The sequence below is a fragment of the Neolamprologus multifasciatus genome, chromosome 14 (genome assembly GCF_963576455.1).
Source record: "Neolamprologus multifasciatus chromosome 14, fNeoMul1.2, whole genome shotgun sequence".
Taxonomy (NCBI): domain Eukaryota; kingdom Metazoa; phylum Chordata; class Actinopteri; order Cichliformes; family Cichlidae; genus Neolamprologus; species Neolamprologus multifasciatus.
The window spans coordinates 21,059,117-21,076,215 of NC_140452.1; the positions used below are offsets into that span (position 1 = coordinate 21,059,117).

Sequence of the window (17,099 nt, forward strand, 5' to 3'; positions counted from 1 at the left end):
GGGAGAAACGTTTCGTCACTCATCCAAGTGACTTCTTCAGTCTCCAGACTGTCCTCGGGTGAGACTGAAGAAGTCACTTGGATGAGTGACGAAACGTTTCTCCCACAAAACGCTACGTCCAGATGAAAAGAATCAACTTTTGGAGATTTACATTTGTGTTGTTGTCCCTAGAGAGGAGTACAAAGGACGAAAGGGAAATGACGAAAGAAAGAAATGACTTCAGGTCAGAAATAAAACAAGAAGCAAATCACTGTAATGAAATATTTTGAATGTGATTAAATAATACAACAAATCAGCAAATCATGCTTTTGTTTAAGCAACAAACTTTACAGGATCGCACTCCAACACTGCAGGGGGCAGTAGTGCGCCGGAAACAGGATCATACGGGTATTCGCAAAAATTGCGCTTGTTTAACTTCTACGCATATTTACTGACGTAAAGCAGATTCTTTACCGGGGGAGAGAAATATCGGACGTAACCGCCATCTGTGAATACTACTGAAGCTCGTTCATCGTGGTCCGCCGTCGTGCGTCGTGCGTTTATGCAGTTTTGTGTTAGCGCACATCAGCCCAACACTGAGGCGGAAAATACGGAGAATAAGAAAGAAATGTTGTGCTAGCTGACTGTGTGCGGGTTAAGGCTTTATCCAACGACAAGAAACACTGGGAGTGAAGTAAGCGAGGTGCGTGTTGTTGAATGCATTCTGTTATTGCTTAGTTTTACCTCTCACTCAATCGTTAGCCACCGTGCTAGCTTTAGCAGTTGGCTAAGTTGCCGCTTCCTCCACGCTTGGCCTAATAATTAACAGGTGCTGCGGCGTGAAGTACAATGTGTTACATGTAACATAATGTAGCATTTATGAATGATATCCCGAGTTTACACTGTTTCTGAACGAGCTAACAACAGTTAAACGCGGGCAAAGTTCGCCTTGCTGTTGCAGTTTTGTGCCATCCGGGAGGCCATGTTAGGCTAACGTAGCTAGCTCATCAACTGTGAGCACGAAGATGTTGAAGCTACACAGATGAGTTAATGTGCAATAAATGCATTTTCTACCGAATTAAGAAGCTAGTTTTTATTTTTGAGAGGCGTTTATGTCCAAGGCCATTCTATTTTCTAGACTTTGCAAGGCATTAAGCACACGCCTTCACTTTGTGGCTTCTGTTATTTAATCTGTGGGTTGCAGGAGCCAGACAAGGAATTCATGTGCCAGTATGTTTCTGATCAGTCTTTTGTTTCAGTTAAATTAAATGTAAGTTGGCTTTTTTGACATGTAACGCCTCTCTTTTCAGGGTTTTGATTATATACAGTTATAATTTAAAAAAAAAAACCTCACTTATTTTAATACCTTGGTTTGTGTCTTTGTTTTGGATAGTGAGGCACCATGGCAGCTGCCTTTCCTTACAGAGGGGTCCCTGCAGCGATGCCACCCGGTGTGCCACCAGGGGTACCAACTGCTGTGCCGCCTGGTGTGCCCCCTCCTGCACCTGTCCCAGACTACATGTCTGAGGAGAAATTACAAGAGAAGGGTATGTTGTTTGTATCCACTAAAGCGGGACTTCCATGTTTTGAGCTTTTAGCGGAGAAGTTGTCACAAATGGACAAGATTAACTTTGCAATTATTAAATGTCTTTCAACTCTACAGCAAGAAAATGGCAGCAGTTACAGGCAAAGCGCTACTCAGAAAAGAGAAAGTTTGGCTTTGTGGATGCTCAGAAGGAAGATATGCCACCTGAACATGTCCGCAAGATCATCAGGGACCATGGAGACATGACCAATAGAAAGTTTCGCCATGACAAGAGGGTCTACCTTGGGTAAAGATGACTCCTTTATCCCTTTTTAAAAGTCTTAACAAAAGTCGGTGTGTTTTCTTCTTGATAACATCTTCATATGCTTGTTCTGTGTCTGTTTGTTGAACAGTGCCCTCAAGTACATGCCCCATGCAGTGCTGAAGCTGTTGGAAAACATGCCGATGCCTTGGGAACAGATTCGAGATGTGCCCGTGCTTTATCACATCACTGGAGCCATTTCATTTGTCAATGAAATCCCTTGGGTCATTGAGCCAGTCTACATTTCACAGTGGGGGTAAGGGAGAGTTTCTACTGCTGAAAACTTTCAAGCCAACTGTGATCATTTCCATTCAATAAAATGTAAATTTGTCTCTTTCCCAATTTTAATCCCAGCACCATGTGGATCATGATGCGTCGTGAGAAAAGAGATCGTCGGCACTTCAAAAGAATGCGCTTTCCACCCTTTGATGATGAGGAGCCGCCACTGGACTACGCTGACAATATTCTTGATGTGGAACCCTTGGAGGCCATTCAGATGGAGCTTGATCCAGAGGAAGATGCTTCAGTTGTGGACTGGTTCTATGAACATCAGCCCCTCAAGGACACAGCCAAGTAAACAGCCATGGCTCTCTTCACAGACAAAGCTTTACATATTTAAGCAACTGATATGTTGCTTAAAACATTAATTGATGATTTATCTTTGTCTTGCTCAGGTTTGTGAATGGGACCACCTATCGTCGTTGGCAGTTCACACTGCCCATGATGTCCACACTGTACCGTCTGGCCAATCAGCTTCTGACAGATCTGGTTGATAGAAACTACTTTTACCTCTTTGACCTGAAGGCTTTCTTCACGTCCAAGGCTTTAAACATGGCCATCCCTGGAGGACCAAAGTTTGAGCCTTTGGTCAGAGACATCAACCTCCAGTATGTTCTTTTGCCCTTTTATAAAATGAATATTCCAAAGACTTATTGTTATTAATGTTAATAAAGTGCAGAATTTAAATGTTTCTTGTTTGATATTGCTGTTTGATTCCAAACATAATGTGAAAATAGAAGCTGGCTGTTTTGTGTCCTAACTGGTTCCTCTGTGTCCTCTGTAGGGATGAAGACTGGAACGAGTTCAACGACATCAACAAAATCATCATCCGACAGCCCATCAGGACAGAGTACAAAATCGCCTTCCCCTACCTGTACAACAATTTGCCCCACCACGTCCACCTCACCTGGTGAGAACTGCTGTTTACTTGAAATACCGGCTGACTGAAAAATCCTTTTTCATTCAAGACAGGAGAGACATTCATCGCTTATAAACGTCATAGATTTGTTTTATTTTTCATAATGGCTATATAAAAGCAACACTTGTGACGTTTTTGATTTGGTTTTTTCCCAGGTACCACACACCAAATGTGGTTTTTATCAAAACAGAAGACCCCGATCTTCCTGCATTTTACTTTGACCCGCTGATCAACCCCATTTCACACAGACATTCTGTTAAGGTAAGTGTTGCACATTATCTACTTGTCTCCCTTTGGTGAATAACACCCCGCATCAAAGTCCTCTTACAAAGGCGCACTTGCATTGGACTGCTTGCCTGTGCGTAAGAACTGGAGGAATAGTGGTGGTGACTTGTTATTATTGGCTGCAGCTGCAGATCACCTTTCCCCATTCAGATAACTCTTCTAGTTATTTTATAGTCTGTTGAATTCCAGCCCTTCTGCCCTGAATCTGTTTAATTCATTGTTTTTCCCGTTTCCTCTCAGAGTCAGGAGCCTCTGCCAGATGATGATGAGGAGTTTGAGCTTGCTGAGTTTGTGGAACCCTTCCTCAAAGAAACCCCACTCTACACAGACAACACAGCCAATGGCATTGCTCTCCTGTGGGCGCCGAGACCCTTCAACCTCAGATCTGGCCGAACAAGACGTGCCATCGATATCCCCCTGATCAAGAACTGGTGAGCAAACTGTGAAGCTGTTAGGACAGGAGTAAATCTGATGTACTTTACTGTTTGAAGAGATGTCGGCTGTGTGGAAGATTTTGTTTTGCATTAGAGTTAAAATTTAAAAACAAAAAGTCTGATAAGTATTAAACATTTGTTGCTAAAATATTTTATAGGTACCGCGAGCATTGCCCTGCTGGACAGCCAGTGAAAGTACGTGTGTCATACCAGAAACTGCTGAAGTACTATGTGCTCAATGCTCTCAAACACAGACCACCCAAGGCCCAGAAGAAGAGGTGATTATCCTTGGATTTATTTTGATATCCTGCTTTCATGCATTTTTAATTAAACCTTTATTTATTTTGCTCATTATCCAAGTTCATCTGTAAAAGTTATCCCTCTGTTGTCTTGTAGATACCTATTCCGCTCCTTTAAGGCCACAAAGTTCTTCCAGTCCACAAAGCTGGATTGGGTGGAGGTTGGCCTGCAGGTTTGCAGACAGGGCTACAACATGCTCAATCTGCTCATCCATCGTAAGAACCTCAACTACCTGCATCTGGACTACAACTTCAACCTGAAGCCTGTCAAGACACTGACCACAAAGGTACAATCTGCAGAGCAGGATCTAACTTCACATTTTGTTTTTGTTAAGTGTCTGACTGTATTCTAGTATGAAGTGCACTTCTTTTGACCATTGCTGACCTATGACTGTTTTCTTTTGCCTCCTTCAGGAGAGAAAGAAGTCGCGATTCGGCAATGCCTTTCATCTGTGCAGAGAGGTTCTCCGTCTAAGCAAGCTGGTGGTTGACAGCCACGTGCAGTACAGACTGGGAAATGTTGATGCCTTCCAGGTTAGTTGTGAAGTGGAAATTGGCCAGGCGTTGCTTTCACAGGGTAGCGGTAAAAGCGCTCTTTAATGAAAAGCAGTATAAAATGCAAGGATGTATCTTTTGCATTGATAAAGGATTTTGGGAAATCTTTTTCATGTTTTAATCTTATGAACATGATTTTATTTTAATCTTTTTTTTTTCAGTAGTTATTTTTATGTATTGATTTGCACACGTGACCATCCTCAAAGGTGTGTTTCTGTGTTGCAGTTGGCTGACGGACTGCAGTACATCTTCGCTCATGTGGGTCAGCTCACGGGCATGTACCGGTACAAGTACAAGCTGATGAGACAAATCCGGATGTGCAAAGACCTGAAGCATCTCATCTACTACCGTTTCAATACCGTGAGTAATTGCCCAATGTTAACAATTTGCACACTTAAGGTGAAGCTGTTGTCTGTATAAATATTTTCCCACAATCACATTTAAGTTTTAATCTTGTCTGTGTTTTCAGGGTCCTGTGGGCAAGGGTCCAGGTTGTGGCTTCTGGGCCCCTGGTTGGAGGGTGTGGCTGTTCTTCATGAGGGGCATCACCCCCCTGTTGGAGCGGTGGCTCGGAAATCTGCTGGCCAGACAGTTTGAAGGTCTGAACATACATATTTTACTTGTGTGATTCTCTGACACAATCAGAGTTATTCTCTGAGGGAAACTGTAGCAGTTTCAGCAGCAGCGGCGGTTTTGTTGTGATTTCCTCTGCAGGACGTCACTCGAAGGGTGTTGCAAAGACTGTGACCAAACAGCGTGTGGAGTCTCACTTTGACCTGGAGTTGCGTGCGGCTGTGATGCATGACATCTTGGACATGATGCCTGAGGGGATCAAACAGAACAAGGCCAGAACCATCCTGCAGCACCTCAGCGAGTCCTGGAGGTGCTGGAAAGCAAACATCCCATGGAAGGTCAGGTCCCCTCAGGAATTTTTTGACATTTGAGTGTCTTGTTATGTTTGAATGGATGGCCTGTGGTTTAAAAGAATTTTTGAAATTCTTGGTAACATGAATAAAATATCAGGTAATTGGATAATAAAGGAAAACATATTGAAAGCACTGATTAGATATTGGAACAACTTCACAAAGATACTACAAACATTGTTAAAAATTAGAATTTAAGTGAGAATAAAATATCTAATATTATCTTTTTCTTTCACTTTAGGTACCTGGATTGCCTACTCCTATTGAGAACATGATTCTGCGATACGTGAAGGCCAAAGCTGACTGGTGGACCAACACAGCCCACTACAACCGTGAGCGAATCCGTCGCGGAGCCACTGTGGATAAGACGGTGTGCAAGAAAAATCTGGGCAGACTGACCCGTCTGTACCTGAAAGCTGAACAGGAGAGACAGCACAACTACCTGAAGGTAATACTCTGAGAAGGCAGCTTAAAAAAGAACTCTAGTAAAGTCTCTACAATGTCAACGCATTTAAGGTGAAATGTTGATTGTTGACCTCCTACAAAGGCGCACTTGCATTCGACTGCCTGCCTGTGCGTAAGAACTGGAGGAATATTAAAGTGAATAGTGGTTCTTTTATTGCTGGTTGCATTTGCCACTGGCCCTTTGCTATTCAGACACTTTTCTGATTATTACATGATGTTATAATATATGAAAACAGGTCTCATTGTATCTCTGTATCAAAGGTAAAAATGGCTGCATCCTGTAGTTTTTTGCCATATAATTGAAAGTGTGTGTATTCTGTTTACAGGATGGTCCCTACATCACTGCAGAAGAGGCTGTGGCCATTTACACCACCACTGTGCACTGGTTGGAGAGTCGGCGCTTCTCACCAATCCCGTTCCCTCCACTGTCTTACAAACATGACACCAAGCTGCTCATCCTGGCGCTGGAGAGGCTCAAAGAAGCATACAGGTAAGCAAGCTGAGAACATTGCCTTTAACTTTAGCGATGCATATTTTCTCACATCAGGCAGCAGAATTGCCAGAATATGTTTTTTATTATTATTCATTTTGTTTCCATGTCCACTCTAAATCCCTCCAGCGTGAAGTCTCGTCTGAACCAGAGTCAGAGGGAGGAGCTCGGGCTCATAGAGCAGGCCTACGACAACCCTCACGAGGCTCTTTCCAGGATTAAGCGTCACCTGTTAACACAGAGAGCCTTCAAAGAGGTCAGGGAGAAGATGTGTGGATACTTTCTAAGAGTTCTGGCTTTAAACAGTAGACGAGAACACTAGAAGAAAATATATTGCTCTAATTTTTTTTTTGTTTCACTGGTCAGTTTACAAACATAAGTAACATAAATGTGAGGCAGTATTTCCTAGCTTCTGTGTAGATACATAGTTACTGGGATGTCGTTTTGGGAAACCACCAGAAGAATTGATTTCCGTTACAATGTTGAGTTTCTCTGTTGTAAAAGTCTTTCTTATCATCACATCCGTTTGTTAGTTTCTAAGTGACTACTTCTTTTGCAGGTGGGTATTGAGTTCATGGACTTGTACAGCCACCTGGTGCCAGTGTATGATGTGGAACCCCTGGAGAAGATAACTGATGCCTACCTGGACCAGTACCTGTGGTATGAAGCAGACAAGAGACGCCTGTTTCCACCCTGGATCAAACCTGCTGATACAGAACCACCACCACTGCTGGTCTACAAGTGGTGCCAAGGTAAGACTCAAATATAGCTGAATGTGTTGTGTAGTATCTCAGAAAGGATCCAGAATAAAATCAAATCTCAGTTTGAATAACATTGTGGGCAAATGTGATGACATTTTCAGCTTTATTTAAATGCTCCTTTATTCCATTCAGGCATCAACAACTTGCAGGACGTATGGGAGACTGGAGAAGGAGAGTGCAACGTGATGCTCGAGTCCCGCTATGAGAAGATGTACGAGAAGATTGATCTGACATTGCTCAACAGGCTGCTGCGTCTTATTGTTGACCACAACATTGCTGATTACATGACAGCCAAGAACAACGTGGTCATCAACTACAAGGTAAGGGTGCTTATTTCTTTTCATATAGGAGTTTTAAAGATAACTGATTAGATGTATTTATTTATTTTTTTGAGTGTTTCTCTTCATCTTTATTCCTCTCACATAGGACATGAACCACACCAACTCTTACGGCATCATCAGGGGTCTCCAGTTTGCCTCGTTCATCGTGCAGTACTACGGTCTGGTGATGGACCTCCTGGTTCTTGGCCTGCACCGTGCCAGTGAGATGGCTGGTCCCCCTCAGATGCCCAACGACTTCCTCAGTTTTCAAGACACTGCCACGGAGAGCGCTCACCCAATCCGACTGTACTGCCGCTACATCGACCGCATCCACATCTTCTTCAGGTAGGATTGCACTAAGTGATAAGATGACATTTTCTCACTTGTTTGTTTTTACACATTTAAGTGATGTCATTGTTTTTGTGGCTCCAGATTCTCTGCTGATGAGGCCAGGGACCTGATTCAGAGGTATCTAACAGAGCACCCGGACCCCAACAATGAGAACATTGTGGGTTACAACAATAAGAAGTGTTGGCCTCGTGATGCCCGGATGAGGCTGATGAAGCATGATGTGAATCTGTGAGTTTTTCATTCAACCTTTCACTCTTAAACTTGTAGATTATTGTTATGTAGATCTTATCTTTGTTGAATATTGCACATAACGAAAATTAGACTTTATGAAAAATGGCTTGAACTTGCCTAATAATCTTCCCAGTGGACGCGCAGTGTTCTGGGACATCAAGAATCGCCTGCCCAGGTCTGTGACCACAGTCCAGTGGGAGAACAGCTTTGTGTCCGTGTACAGCAAAGACAACCCCAACCTGCTCTTCAACATGTGTGGGTTTGAGTGCCGCATCCTTCCCAAGTGTCGCACCAGCTATGAGGAGTTCACTCACAAGGATGGTGTCTGGAACCTGCAGAATGAGGTGAAATTCATAAGGCTAACAAACCTGCTGCTATAGTGTTTAGAAAACAAATTAAAGAGACTTTCCCTTTTTTTGATTAAATGGGCTTGAAGTTCACGTTTGTATTTATTTGTTCAGGTGACCAAAGAGAGGACAGCACAGTGTTTCCTGCGGGTGGATGATGAGTCAATGCAGCGTTTTCACAACAGAGTGCGTCAGATCCTGATGGCCTCTGGATCCACCACATTCACCAAGGTTAACAGAGATCTTGCTTTTTATAAACTAGAGTATTATTGTTACATTCATTGATCCTTTTATAGCTGCATTCAGAGCCAGGAAAACTTACTACTTTCTCGATTTTTAACCTTCAGATTGTGAATAAGTGGAACACAGCTCTGATTGGTCTGATGACCTACTTCCGTGAGGCTGTGGTAAATACACAGGAGCTACTGGACCTGCTGGTGAAGTGTGAGAACAAGATTCAGACACGTATTAAGATCGGTCTCAACTCCAAAATGCCTAGCCGCTTCCCTCCCGTGGTCTTCTACACTCCCAAAGAGTTGGGCGGTCTCGGCATGTTGTCCATGGGCCACGTGCTTATCCCGCAATCAGACCTGAGGTAGGTCTCCTTGCAGATCTGTATGAACTTCTAGTCTGTAAATTCATTCAGCTGTGGTGTCTTAACCAATCACACAATCATTTGTCTCACTCTTTAACAGGTGGTCCAAGCAGACAGATGTGGGCATCACCCACTTCAGGTCTGGAATGAGCCACGAAGAAGACCAGCTGATCCCTAACTTGTATCGTTACATTCAGCCGTGGGAGAGCGAGTTTATCGACTCTCAGAGGGTCTGGGCTGAGTATGCGCTCAAGAGACAGGAGGCCATTGCCCAGAACAGGTAGAGCAGATTCCTCTCTTATCTGATTTGGACTCATTGCAGCTAGTTTGGACACCATAATAACCAGCGTTTCATCTTTATTCCAGGCGTCTAACTCTGGAGGATTTGGAGGACTCCTGGGACAGAGGAATCCCCAGGATCAACACTCTTTTCCAAAAGGACAGACACACACTGGCCTATGACAAAGGCTGGAGAGTCAGAACTGACTTTAAACAGTACCAGGTATGAGGGAGACAGTGATGTGCAAAGTGTTAAGATGAAATTGTTTTTTTTTTCTATATAAAAACATGAAGTGCCTTTTAATAATTCAGGCATTCTCCTAATTAAACTCAAGCAGATTAAAAATAGTTGGGACTCTTGGTCTCAGTTGCACTCTGCAGCAGTTGTGTTGACTTTAAAGGTTTACCAATCAACAAGACTGTTTACAGTTTTATTTGTCATGCACGTGTCTGTATGCTATTACATGATGTTTATCATTTAGCTATTTCCAGCTATTAATTGTATTTTCTTCCTTGGTTGGTTGCAGGTGCTGAAGCAGAATCCGTTCTGGTGGACACACCAGAGACATGATGGCAAACTGTGGAACCTGAACAACTACCGCACAGACATGATCCAGGCGCTTGGTGGCGTGGAGGGCATTCTGGAGCACACACTCTTCAAAGGCACTTATTTCCCCACCTGGGAGGGTCTCTTCTGGTGAGAGCACTTTAAATGTTTACAGGAATTAATTATATTGCAAGCATCACACAATAGACTTTACACTTGGATCACTTTGTGTGCTTTTCTCGATACACTTGGGGAGTGTATAACTGCCAGGAAACTAATTTGTCATAAATGTAATTAATTGCCTTTAAAAACAGATTCTCTCTCTGTGCGTTTTAGGGAAAAGGCCAGTGGCTTTGAGGAGTCCATGAAATGGAAGAAGCTGACTAATGCCCAGAGATCTGGTCTCAACCAAATCCCCAACCGTCGTTTCACTCTTTGGTGGTCACCCACCATCAACAGAGCCAACGTAAGTACAACCAGGAACCAGAGAGGAAAAGAAACATCTTACAGAACATATGAGTCTTTGTTGTGTAGGAAAACTAAAGAATGTCTGTAGTAGCTTAAAGTTTGTATGTTTTTGTTTCTAGGTGTATGTGGGTTTCCAAGTGCAGCTTGACCTGACAGGAATCTTCATGCACGGCAAGATCCCAACGCTGAAGATCTCCCTCATTCAGATCTTCAGGGCTCACTTGTGGCAGAAGATCCATGAGAGCATTGTCATGGATCTCTGTCAAGTAGGTTCTGTTCATTTACCAAACTTTTTCCTCAGCACAGGAGTTATTGTGCAAGTCAGAACTTAAATTTGTATGTTTTTTCTGATTCTGGTTTTCAGGTGTTTGACCAGGAGTTGGATGCTCTGGAAATTGAGACTGTGCAAAAGGAGACCATCCACCCCAGGAAGTCCTACAAGATGAACTCATCTTGTGCTGACATACTTCTCTTTGCATCATACAAGTGGAACGTCTCCCGGCCTTCTCTGCTTGCTGACTCAAAGTATGACTTTTAGCATGATTTTAAGTTTTTTAGGGGATGAAACATTAGTTTATAATAGAATAATGAGGTCCAAAACAGAAAAGTGAAAATCTTGTTTAAATTGAAATGTTCACTTCCTCCTGCAGGGACGTGATGGACAGCACCACCACACAGAAGTACTGGATTGACATTCAGCTCCGATGGGGTGACTATGACTCCCATGACATCGAGCGCTATGCCAGGGCCAAGTTCCTCGACTACACCACAGACAACATGAGTATCTACCCCTCTCCCACTGGGGTGCTCATTGCTATTGATCTGGCATACAACCTCCACAGGTTAGGATTGTCTAAGGGCCAGGTTTTGTGCACTGTCTTGTTTGAAGATAAGAATCTTGTTTCCTATCTTTTAGCATCTACTTAAACCCAGCATTTTATGTGTTCTTGTTTTGTAGTGCGTATGGTAACTGGTTCCCTGGAGGCAAGCCTTTGATCCAGCAGGCCATGGCTAAGATCATGAAGGCCAACCCTGCCCTGTATGTGCTCAGGGAACGCATCCGCAAAGGTCTGCAGCTGTACTCCTCTGAGCCCACTGAGCCGTACCTGTCCTCACAGAACTACGGTGAACTGTTCTCCAACCAGATCATCTGGTTTGTGGATGACACGAATGTCTACAGAGTCACTATCCACAAGGTAAAAGGGTGTTTTTGTAATTTTAAGAAAGTAAAGTGTATTTTGCTTTTGCATAATAATAATATAAAAAAAATGCATAAAATGTAGTCACGTGTATTCTCCACCTATTTCAACAGACCTTTGAGGGTAACTTGACCACGAAGCCCATCAATGGAGCCATTTTCATCTTCAACCCGAGGACCGGTCAGCTCTTCCTCAAAATCATTCACACCTCTGTGTGGGCTGGGCAGAAACGTCTGGGACAGGTACAACCCCTTACTCTCAGAAATACAGCATAGCTTGTGGCAGAGATGTGAAATATAAGGCTTTATTTAGTAAGTTACTTATTTTTTATTTTTATTTTTTATCAAAGGTGTTTAACTTTTTTTTTTTTTAAATCTCTGTAGCTGGCCAAGTGGAAAACAGCTGAGGAAGTGGCTGCTCTGATTCGTTCCCTCCCAGTGGAGGAGCAGCCAAAACAGATCATTGTGACCAGGAAGGGCATGCTTGACCCTCTGGAGGTGAGACTCTTTATGCTAATAAAACAAACAATAAAAATAGATTAGCTCTGTGTGATTTTTTTTTTTTTTTTTTTTTTTTCCTTTTCTTTTTCAAAGGTGAAACCACACTGCAGCACTTTTCCAGTTTGTGATGCATTGTTCTCCTTGTGCAGGTCCACTTGCTCGACTTCCCCAACATTGTGATCAAAGGCTCGGAGTTGCAGCTGCCCTTCCAGGCCTGTCTGAAGGTGGAAAAGTTTGGAGACCTGATCCTGAAGGCTACAGAACCACAGATGGTGCTGTTCAACCTTTATGATGACTGGCTGAAGACCATCTCGTCCTACACAGTGAGTTTCACACCAGGGTTAAAATTGTATGTAATTGTTTTACGATGGTGGTTTTTTGTTAAAGTTTTGTTAAAGCCCCCTTACTCCCTTCCCTGTGTAAGTAGTTTGTGTTTGGTTGTCTGCTCCGTAGGCCTTCTCTCGACTTATCCTGATCCTCAGAGCGCTCCACGTCAACAATGACCGTGCCAAGGTTATCCTTAAACCTGACAAAACAACTATCACCGAGCCCCATCACATTTGGCCCACGCTCACTGACGAGGAGTGGATCAAGGTGGAAGTGCAACTCAAAGATCTAATTTTGGCTGATTATGGCAAAAAGAACAAGTAAGTCTTCAGTTTGAGTTCCCAAGTTTTGCACAAGCAAATTGATGTATGTACCTCAAATAGCTGCTTGTTTTCTGTAACTTGGAGCTAAATATAACCACTTTTGTGGTCAATACTTCCTGTGTCTCCTTTCAGTGTGAACGTAGCTTCACTGACCCAGTCTGAGATCCGTGACATCATCCTGGGAATGGAGATCTCAGCTCCGTCTCAACAGCGCCAGCAAATTGCTGAGATCGAGAAGCAGACCAAAGAACAGTCGCAGCTCACCGCCACACAGACCCGCACGGTCAACAAGCATGGAGACGAGATCATCACCTCCACCACCTCCAACTACGAGACCCAGACATTCTCATCCAAGACCGAATGGAGAGTCAGGTATGAACGCAGCTTCTGTGGGGTTCAGACTTTGTTTTAAGAGTTCACTCGTGATTGGGTAAAATATGAAGACATAAATCATGTTTGTTTGTTTGTTGTTGTTTTTTTCCCCATGTCAGGGCCATATCTGCTGCGAACCTCCATCTCCGAACCAACCACATCTACGTCTCATCTGATGACATCAAGGAGACGGGTTACACCTACATCCTGCCCAAAAATGTCCTCAAGAAATTCATCTGCATCTCAGATCTGCGAGCACAGGTATGTATTCATCATATTATACATCACTTCATCAACTGAGCCCATTGTAACAACATGCTCAGGTATATATGCTGACCATATTATTTTGTTCCAGATTGCAGGCTACCTGTATGGCACCAGCCCACCTGACAACCCCCAGGTGAAGGAGATCCGTTGTATTGTCATGGTGCCCCAGTGGGGGACTCACCAGACTGTCCACCTGCCCAACCAGCTGCCTGGTCATGAATACCTGAAAGTAAGTTCCGGTTTATTCTTAGCAATTGATACATGATAGCGTTGCTGGCTGCTTTGTTCCAGCTTTAAAGCTTTATTTTTATTTTCCCTAAACAGGAAATGGAACCCCTTGGCTGGATTCACACGCAGCCCAATGAATCGCCGCAGCTGTCCCCACAGGATGTCACTACCCACGCCAAGATCATGGCTGATAACCCTTCATGGGATGGAGAAAAGACCATCATCATTACTTGCAGGTAGGCTTTATTACTTTGCTATGAAAAGAATGTAGGAAGGTAAAATCTGTAGCAGTTTAAAAAAAAAAAACTAACTTGAATGGAGTTTAAAGTATTGAAAGTTCAATACGCAGTATAGTGATTCTATTGCAGGGCTTGCAAAATCGCAAGCCCGACGTCCCGGGGCTAGTGATTTTTCCAGTCGGGCTACCAAAACCTATCTCTGCCCTGCCCGTCGGGCTATCGTAGGAAGGAAAAATATGTCAATGCTTTTGCATTCTTTCGGAAATGTAGCTGGGTAATTATGTCATTGGCATTGGTGAGCCACTGTCAATATGTGACATATTGAAATCGCGTTTGAATTTGCGCTTCAATCGCGCAAACTGTGTATAGAGAGTGACAGTACTGATTGGTGAGTGACAATAATTTGCGCACCAATTCCTCTGACATCGTCTTATCAATCGTTAGCTTACTATGCAAACATGACAAGTGAAATCTCCCGCAGCAAGCTTAAACATGTGAGAGGTTGATCGCGCAGAGAATTGCTGAGCGTTATGCGAGTGTCTGTGTAAAAGCAGCAGGATATATATTTTAGTTCTGCTGAGCCAAATAAGACAGGTCAGGGTGAAGAAGTGACCACAAAACGGAAAAGTTATGACAAATCAGACTATAAGGCAAAAAGAAAGTGCAGCTTTATGGTTTCATGGACAAAAGAATTTCTGTGGCTGCAATATGACAAGCTAAATAACCAGGGGTGCACATAAGTGGTCCGCAGGTGCGCATTCGCTGTCAAAATAAAAAACGCGCACAAGATAAGAAGTTGCAACGTGTGTTTGCGTACATAAGATTTTCTGGAGGAGGACAGACATTTGTTTAGAACTCTTAAAGATGTCGAAGAAGCTCCTTTAAGCAATTACTTTGGTGTTCCTCCACCTCCAAAGAAATGTCAGAAGGAGTCCGAACCACAAAAGAAGCGCGTATTCTCGGAAAAGTGGTTGCAGGAGGTGAGCTGGCTTCAAACAAATGATGAACGCACAGAGATGTGGTGCAGAATGTGACGTGAAAATCCCACTCTAGCGGACAAAAACAGTGCCTTTTATATGGACGCAAACGCGCGTTGCAACTTCTTATCTGGTGCGCGTCTTTTATTTTGACAGCGAATGCGCACCTGCGGACCACTTATGTGCACCCGTGTAAATAACATAATGTTCTGCCGGTTGTGTTGTTGGCTTTCCCTTGATTTCTGAGTCGACAAGCGCCTTTGTTACTGGGACCAGTCATTTTAAGAAAGGCCCCCATTAGAACCCATGTGAAATGCAAGAAATGCATTATTGCTCAGTCTGCAATATCTTTCCCAGAACAAACACCAATTGCAAATAACATACTAAAAATAAACCTGAAAATCAGTTTAAAACGGCGTACTATGTTGCAAAGAGTGAACTACCACTGGCAAAATTTAGCAGTCTTTGCAAACTTCAAAAAGCAAATGGCCTAGATCTTGGTTCCACTTGCCTCTTACCCGTGACTTCAGTGGAAATGTCAGATTCAGGCTCTGACACAGACTGATTCATGTTCTACACAGTTCTTACAAGTTCATAGAAATTTCTGTTCAATTAGAACCAAGTATTTGAGTTGATGATTGTAATTTTTATACAATGTTGTAATTTGTTTTTCAACAATTTTTTGATTAATATTTTGTTTCCTTTACAATATTATACTTTAATGTATACTATTGTAAAGGAAACAAAACATCAATCAAAAAATTGTTCTCTTTTTTTTATTCGGGCTACTTAAGTTTATTTTGGGCTACCAAAAACTGAAGAGTCCCTGCCCGAAGGGCTACCAGGGATTTTGAAATTTTGCGAGCCCTGTATTGGAAATCCATTTATTTATATTATAATTTTATTTAAAAACTCTTTAATTGCTAAAATAAATTTAAAAAATGCACCAGACTCTTTAAAAGAAATTGTAGTTATAACTGTATTTTCAGACATAGTTGACTCGTACTTAAGAGTGTCTTGTCTGTGCTTTTCAGCTTCACCCCAGGTTCATGCACGCTCACAGCCTACAAGTTGACACCCAGTGGGTATGAATGGGGTCGCCAGAACACGGACAAGGGCAACAACCCCAAAGGTTACCTACCGTCTCACTATGAAAGAGTGCAGATGCTGCTGTCTGATCGTTTCCTGGGCTTCTTCATGGTACCTGGCCAGTGCTCCTGGAACTACAACTTCATGGGTCAGTATTCAAATCTCTTGTATTTATATTAGTATTGCTTGCTATATATCTGTTGCCAAATCTGCCCTGAGTGCAACGTTTTGTTTTCTTGTTTTTTGAATGATCAGTAGGATACATTGATGTTTCCACTGCCCCAGTGTCTGTTTCATTGATTTTAGTGTGCAGATTTGCTTCACAATTATTTAGATCCAGGGATGTGAAACTCATTTTGCACTTTAACCTTAAATTGGCCAGACATTTAGGCAAAATGTGAAGACATTTAGCTAAACATTTAATCCCTGACATATCCTAATGTAAGATATACAACAATACACCTTCCCTTTCTGCATGATAAATGTGTAAAATAACAAAATTAGTTCTGGTCGCTCGCCTTATGACACCCCTGCCCCCGCTCTAGTTATTTATATATGCTAATAATAAACCTGTCAATTCTCTTTGCCACAGGCGTGCGCCACGATCCAAACATGAAGTATGACCTCCAGCTGGCCAACCCGAAGGAGTTCTACCACGAAGTCCACCGGCCCTCGCACTTCTTAAACTTTGCCTCTCTGCAGGAGGGCGAGATCTACAATGCCGACCGCGAGGACATGTACGCCTGAGGGCAGACGCGCTGCACTTGACCTGTTTCGTTGAAAGCTCTGCCAGAATTATGTGGCGCTCAGATTTCAGAACCTGTAATATTGCTATTGAAAAAGATGTAACTGTGATGATGGAATTCTTGTTTTGTTTTTTAATGTAAAGGCTTTAGGATCCTTTTTGATATTACTCTACCCTGCCCTCTATTACAGTAAGGCTACTTCAGTCTTTGTGGCATCTCACATGTGCATTTGTGTAGTTCTCAGTACACAATAATTTGGTATAATATTTGATCAGACCTCTGTTTAGGAAGGGGAAATGATATGCTTACTGTTCACTCTTTTGAGAAATGAAACTGAAAGTTGTTCTTTCATGCCAGTAACGCCCCATTATTACTGTGTTGTATGTCGTACTGTACATCCTGTCACACCATAGCTTGAGTTTAAATAAAGATCTCAATTTTTATGAACAGTGTGGTGG

General features: G+C 42.8%; 1 protein-coding gene across 2 annotated transcripts; it reads left to right on the forward strand.

The window, feature by feature from the left end:
* Positions 1–477: 477 nt before the first annotated feature.
* prpf8 (pre-mRNA processing factor 8) lies at positions 478–17,088 on the forward strand. 2 transcript variants are annotated; one of them, XM_085184562.1, is made up of 43 exons: positions 478–673; positions 1,373–1,526; positions 1,643–1,811; positions 1,918–2,082; positions 2,181–2,399; positions 2,501–2,713; positions 2,890–3,015; positions 3,180–3,285; positions 3,550–3,740; positions 3,902–4,021; positions 4,140–4,329; positions 4,457–4,576; positions 4,823–4,957; positions 5,067–5,196; positions 5,312–5,508; positions 5,762–5,968; positions 6,312–6,475; positions 6,605–6,731; positions 7,035–7,227; positions 7,369–7,556; positions 7,663–7,901; positions 7,989–8,135; positions 8,272–8,482; positions 8,600–8,716; positions 8,833–9,080; positions 9,181–9,360; positions 9,447–9,582; positions 9,887–10,056; positions 10,243–10,372; positions 10,494–10,640; positions 10,739–10,899; positions 11,025–11,216; positions 11,333–11,570; positions 11,687–11,815; positions 11,957–12,070; positions 12,223–12,396; positions 12,527–12,720; positions 12,856–13,095; positions 13,215–13,356; positions 13,451–13,591; positions 13,687–13,826; positions 15,841–16,043; positions 16,488–17,088. In XM_085184562.1, the coding sequence occupies exons 2-43, from the start codon at positions 1,382–1,384 to the stop codon at positions 16,640–16,642; spliced, it is 7,053 nt and encodes a 2,350-aa protein (XP_085040688.1). In that variant the 5' UTR covers positions 478–673; positions 1,373–1,381; the 3' UTR covers positions 16,643–17,088. The 2 variants fall into 2 exon arrangements, with proteins under 2 accessions (XP_085040688.1, XP_085040686.1); XM_085184560.1 differs by having other exon boundaries at positions 479–682.
* Positions 17,089–17,099: the final 11 nt, after the last annotated feature.

Coding starts and splice junctions, on each gene's coding strand:
- prpf8 (XM_085184562.1), top strand. CDS start 1,382: ATGGCAGCTGCCTTTCCTTACAGAGGGGTCCCTGCAGCGATGCCACCC. Junction 8,483..8,599: donor TCTGGAACCTGCAGAATGAG/GTGAAATTCATA, acceptor TTATTTGTTCAG/GTGACCAAAGAGAGGACAGC. Junction 11,217..11,332: donor CTGGCATACAACCTCCACAG/GTTAGGATTGTC, acceptor CTTGTTTTGTAG/TGCGTATGGTAACTGGTTCC.